Source organism: Trypanosoma rangeli, assembly GCF_003719475.1.
Source record: "Trypanosoma rangeli strain AM80 chromosome Unknown Tra_15.4_contig_00102, whole genome shotgun sequence".
In the NCBI taxonomy this organism is placed as follows: Eukaryota; Euglenozoa; class Kinetoplastea; order Trypanosomatida; family Trypanosomatidae; genus Trypanosoma; species Trypanosoma rangeli.
The window spans coordinates 645-6,089 of record NW_021705841.1 but is presented as its reverse complement, the minus strand read 5'-3'; the positions used below and the strand labels follow the sequence as shown (position 1 = coordinate 6,089).

Below are 5,445 nucleotides of genomic sequence, written 5' to 3'. Positions count from 1 at the left end.
CGTCGTCCTTTTTTTTTTTTTTTTTTTTTCTTTTTTTTTGTCGTCTTCTTATTTTGATTGTGCGTGTTTGTGGGGCTCTCGCTTTTCGTTGCACATCCATTTGCGCTGGATGCGCGCGTGTCGCTGATTATCTTCTTCGTGTGCTTGCGTGATGGCTTCTTTGCCGCCTCGCTTTTTTGTTTCACGTATCCCCCTCCCAATTTACAACACTTCTTCCCCCGCATTCCCCCGATAGTTATTGTCACCTGTACGTGTACATCGGTGTGTGTGTGTGTGTGCCGTGCCGTGCCCTTTTTTAGGAGACCCAGGCGGGTGGTTTCACATTTTTTTTTTGTCTGTTTGCTTCACTCGCCGCACTTCTTTTTTTTTTTTTTAGTCTTCTTCTTTGTTGTTCTCTTCCTTTTCTTTTAGGAGAAAAAAAAAGTCGGTTGCACGCTTTTGTTGTTTTTGTCTTTCCCTCCTCGTGCGTCGGTCGCCGTTTGGCGCAGGCGTCGCGTCCCACCTTTTCCCTCCTCCTACAACAAATCTCCGCCTCTTCTCCGTACTTCCTGCTTTCTTTCTTTTCGTCTTCTCTCTTTCCTCTTCTTTTTTTTTTGCCTCCCTCTCTCTTGCAGCGTGTGTGTGTGTGTGTGTGCGTGTGCTGCCTGCTTGCATCAGGCAAAGAGGGGGACGACACACTGCGAGGCATTGAGGCATCATCCAAGGCACGAGTGAGACATCTTCTGTGGGCAGGCGGCTAGGGGCGTTGTCACAGTCTTGAGGAGGAGAGGTGAGAGTGCGGAAGTGCAGTGGAGCCACATTTTAGAGACACGAAGCAGGGGGTGAAGAAGACGAGAGATGACGACGTCAGTTGAAAAGAGGGCGCGGGAGGAACTAGTAAATGCCACTCCAACGACGCAGCACGGGGCAGTGGCGCTGGTGGAGGAGGCGAATAACGTGCTGAAGAAGCCGCGCCTGGGCGGTGAGGCCGAGCGGGACGAGAACAACGACGCCACGGGCTACGCGAGAACCCCCAAGCCGTTCGCGGAATTTGGAGAGGAGGAGCAGCAACACCCCTCCGTGAATGGCGTGTCACCCGATGGCGACGAAAGTGAGAAAGGTGAGATGGAGACGAGCGACGTTGATGTTGAGGATTTGACGCTATTCACTAGTCCTACACGTGCGAGGCAGGAGGTGGCGGCGCTGGACAAGTGCGGCACGGGTCCACAGTGCATGCTTGTGCCTCATCCAAACCAACATCTGGAAACGGTACATGCTCGCCGCCGCGGGCCCCACACCGTCGGCGCGGTCACGACATTGTATTCCTTGCAACAACTAGAAGAACTCATTGACGCCGCACCGCTTCCTCTGGCAACTTCGGATGCGTTGGCAGTATCTGCATCGGCGCCCCCGCAGTTACAGTTGAGGGCGGGTGAGACGGTTCTCATTGTGCTGCAGAACGGGCAGGGGGACGGGGGTGTGGCGCTGCAGCCCGCAACAGAGCTCCTCTCGAACTGCCGTATCTTTCGCCTCGACCTTGGCGAGTTGCCGCTGTGTGAGTATGAGGAAAAGGGTGCCGAGACGCGCCTGAATGGTCGCGCGGAACAGGGTGTTGCGACCGGTCTCCTGCCGTTGTTCCATACCGACTCCCTTCTTTCGCTTGGCACACAGGGACCTCACAATATCGAACATGCCCTGCGGCGGGTGAGTTCGCTGCTTCGCGCGGACGAGATATTGAACCCGAACGAAGCCGCCTTGTCCGTCCCCTTAATATCTGAAAAAAAAGGTGATGCCAGTAACAAATCCCTGGATGTTGCCCAGCATGAGAAAGGCGAGGAACTCATTCTCCCTGCCTTGGTCATGTGGCGTGCCGACGGCGGAGCTGCGGATGAGTACTGCCACAAGAAGGAGAACCAACACGGCAGCGCCCAGAGCAAGTGCGAGGGGGATGCACAGGTGCCGGTAGCTGGCACGCGCCGTCGTGGGTGGCCTTTGGTGGTGAAGGAGTTCACTGCATTGGATCAGCTGCATTCGTTGTCATTGCTGACACCAGTTTACACAGTGGCACATCTTCTTCGTACGGTGTGTGCGAGGGCGCTCTTCCCGGACGGTTCCACAGCAGCTGCCTCCGGCACCCGTTCCCTCATTTACTTTGGGGCATCCTGGTGCCCACCTTGCATGCGGATTGTCGGCGCCCTTCCAGCTATGATGAAGGAGGACTTTCCTAGCAATCTCACGTGTGTCGTGAAGGCTGACATGGACCTTGCCACCCCACTGTTTGAGTTTTTTGGGGTGGCGATCATCCCGACGTTTGTCATTCTTGACAACGACGTGCTTCGAGCAGCTGGGGACTTGGAGGCGCTCCGTGACGCCACAATTTCTGAGGAGGCCCTGTCGCAGTTTTCTGAGGCCCTGCGTCGAAGCGAGCTAGGACGCATCCAGAACTCCCAGCGTATGCTTGTGCGCATTTTCATCGAGAGCCACACGGGTGCGTTGAAGTTTGATGAGGACTTCTAATGAGATGGGGGAGGGGGGGGCGGGTGAGACTACCACGATCGCATGTACATTTCCTATTGTCACGGGCACGCTTTGTGGGGGTGGGGATGTGGCACCCCGCATACATAATACACAAAACTGGAACATTTGGATCATGATGGGATTTATTGTTATTATCCTCCAGTTGTTACTGTTTTTTTTTTCTCTCTTTCGATTTACTTATTTCTTTTCCCTGATTTTTAAAGGTCATTTTACAGTCTCGTTTGGACTGTTTTTTTGTTGTTTTTTCTTTTCTTACTCCCCCCTTTTACTCGTTTCGAGTATTCGTGTGTCCCCCCTGCAGGAAGGGCGAGGGAGCGAGAAAGCGCGGGGGGGGGGGGGAGTAAGTGATCTGTCCAACAGAATCCATAGATACACAGGGCGCATGGTTTTTGATGTTTACTCTTGTAAAACATCGAGGAGCGTGTGTGTGCGTGTGGGAGGGGGGGAGGGGGGCACTGCAATGCAGGCGCCGGTGACTGTGCCTCGCTGTCAGTGGCACGCCGCGTGTGCCGAGTTAATTGTGGGGGAAGGGGATACTGGGGAGTGGAGCACGGCATTCAGAGGCGGTGCAGCACACTGTCGCTGATGCGCACCCTCACCTTTTATTATACACAGGTAAATAGTGGGAGGACATAGAGGTAGCTAGTATGGCCGGCCACACTAGAGTTGGTGGGGTCCATAAGAGGAAATGATTGGCATGTCCCTTCCCCCCTTCCACACCTTTCCCCATTCCTTTCCCACTGGAAATAAGCAAGCGATGGAGATGAAAAGTAACTTCAAACGTGAATGGAGATTAAAAGATAATGGTAACAAAAGAAGAAGGAAAAGTAAACCAGGATAGATTAGGATGAAGCTGAATGAATGAAGCGAGATAGAGGGGAGGGAGATGAAGGTGGTATGGGGGGGAAGAACAGGGTTCACCGCAAAAAAGGTGGATGAAGTGTTCCCCATTATTTTTCTATGCAACGTGTGCATGTTTCATGTGTGGGTTTGCAGCTTCTCCGTCGTTGTTGGTGTTTGTGATGGGCGGCACCGGCGGTGGCGGTGGTGTTTTGTGGAGGAAATTTTTGACCCCCATCAGAGTCTCACCTTGAGTGCACCGCCGCACACAATTAGAGGCAACTCCCTTATTGTTGTTTTTTTCTTCCATTTTTGCTTTTTTCCCCCCCCCCCTCCCACCTTCTCTGTGCGTGTGTGTTATTCTCCTTTCGTTTTTTTACGGTGCAACTGCACCACCAGCACCCCTACGATGACTACTACTTCAGTGGTGCGTTGAGGTTGTTGTGAGAAGAAGATAAGTTAGTAAGGGCCCATGCGGCTATTCATCTGTGTCTCCGCGTGCGTGTATGGGTGTGTGCCTTTGCCTTGACTTGCTATCTCCATTCCACACATGGTAGGTGCCGCGCAAGAGAGCGACAGCAAGAAAATAGTAGAAAGAGAACAGCCGCCCAGGGGGAGCGACGCCCGTCTTTTTTAAAAGGACCACAGTGCCGAGCACGGCGGTTGCGTGAGGGCAGGACAAGAAACGAACAGGGGCCTGTAGGAAACCCAAGAAGAAGGCGCCGTCCCACCACACGTCGACGCATTCAGCGGGTTAAATAAGAAGGAGCACACGCTCTAATTTGTTTTTATCCTCGTGTGTGTGTGTGTGTGTGTGTGTGCCGCTGCCTGAATGCCGTCTCTCTCACCCAGGCCACTGGTTGTGGGTAATGAGGCGGGCGAGGGGAACCAAACGCTAGCCAAGGAAAAAGAGCCGCGCCAGCAGGCAGGCTCCTTTGGGCAAACCCCAGGACTTGTTGATAGAAATAGCGGCAACAGCGATGGCAGTAGCAGTAACGAATTCCACGTAGATTTTCGCAATTACTTGTACACATCGGGGATCCCAGCAATTTTTGATGCCCTCTCGGGTGCGTTGCTGCGTGAAAAACCAGATAAGCCTGTGCAGTTTATCTTGTCCTGGCTGCGGGCAGAGCGGGAACGGGCGCTGGCACAGGCTGAGGCAGACAACACGCGTAACAGCCCCGCTGGACCCGTGGCATGGAGTGAGGGCAGTAAAGATGATAACTGCACTCCGGTGACGTGCTCGCTGTCTGACCTGCACTCGCCGCTGTAGCCAGGAGTCGCGGCGCTTTCTTGTCTGTGTTTCAGGAAGTGGAGTCACTCACTCTCTCTACATCTATCTATCTCTCTGTCTCTCTGTGAGGATGAGGAGGTGCGGAGGGAAATGGAGGATCTGAAAAGATTGTGTATGTTTTGTTTTGCCTTGTTTTGTGAGCCACTCATTCCGATCTTTACTATGTGTTCCTTCCTCTCTCTAAGAAATGAGTAGATTCCACGTCCAATGTCTATTCCATCATATGTATATGCATACAACTTGTTTGTTCTTTTCTTTTTTTTCTTCTAATTCTACTTGGGTTACTTCGTTGCTCTCATTGCGGCGTTGGCAGGTCAATTGCATGAGTGGCAGTCATTATATATTCTTTTATATAATGAGTATAGGTTCTTATCCCGCCCAGACAATGTCGCCGTGTGTATTGGGATGGTGAAGGTGAGCCTGATTGAATTAACACAGAGAAAGAGAAAGAGATTGGGAGGTCGAAAAGGAAAGTCGTCTTTGAACTCATACAAAGGTGGCCTTTGCGTGGGTGCACACGTATCAGAGGCCCTTTGTGCCGTATATAGTGAGGGCGCTTGTTGTTGTTATTATTGTAGTTGCTATTTTGCCGTTTCACACCGCTGCTAGTTCTACAAGGATGTTTTCGCGCTGGGCTTAGTAAGCATCGATGGTCTTCGTTTTGCCATGCATCCCCTACTTTGTTGAGGGCCTGCCTCTGGCGTTGTGGCCAACCCTTCTCCTCTCAACCAAGGGCGTTGCCGTTCGTCGGCCTTCGCCCAATTACGTTGATTACCTTCCCACATTCTTACGCG

The 5,445-nt window shown here is 52.4% G+C and overlaps 2 protein-coding genes across 2 annotated transcripts, besides 9 other annotated features; both read left to right on the top strand.

The window, feature by feature from the left end:
• Nucleotides 1-8: 8 nt before the first annotated feature.
• Nucleotides 9-55: a sequence feature (A-rich).
• Nucleotides 56-261: 206 nt separating this feature from the next.
• Nucleotides 262-278: a microsatellite.
• Nucleotides 279-356: 78 nt separating this feature from the next.
• Nucleotides 357-409: a sequence feature (A-rich).
• Nucleotides 410-533: 124 nt separating this feature from the next.
• Nucleotides 534-595: a sequence feature (GA-rich).
• Nucleotides 596-615: 20 nt separating this feature from the next.
• Nucleotides 616-640: a microsatellite.
• A 197-nt stretch (nt 641-837) lies between these two features.
• On the top strand, nt 838-2,496 carry TraAM80_03771 (uncharacterized protein; the record flags this gene model as incomplete). The annotated part of the gene is made up of 1 exon (XM_029380724.1): nt 838-2,496. One exon carries the CDS (start codon nt 838-840, stop codon nt 2,494-2,496), a length of 1,659 nt encoding a protein of 552 aa, XP_029239537.1.
• Nucleotides 2,497-4,153: 1,657 nt separating this feature from the next.
• Nucleotides 4,154-4,178: a microsatellite.
• An 11-nt stretch (nt 4,179-4,189) lies between these two features.
• TraAM80_03770 (uncharacterized protein) lies at nt 4,190-4,630 on the top strand (the record flags this gene model as incomplete). Its single annotated transcript, XM_029380723.1, has 1 exon — nt 4,190-4,630. One exon carries the CDS (start codon nt 4,190-4,192, stop codon nt 4,628-4,630), a length of 441 nt encoding a protein of 146 aa, XP_029239536.1.
• A 44-nt stretch (nt 4,631-4,674) lies between these two features.
• Nucleotides 4,675-4,715: a sequence feature (GA-rich).
• A 44-nt stretch (nt 4,716-4,759) lies between these two features.
• Nucleotides 4,760-4,789: a sequence feature (A-rich).
• A 419-nt stretch (nt 4,790-5,208) lies between these two features.
• Nucleotides 5,209-5,240: a microsatellite.
• Between the last annotated feature and the right edge of the window lie 205 nt (nt 5,241-5,445).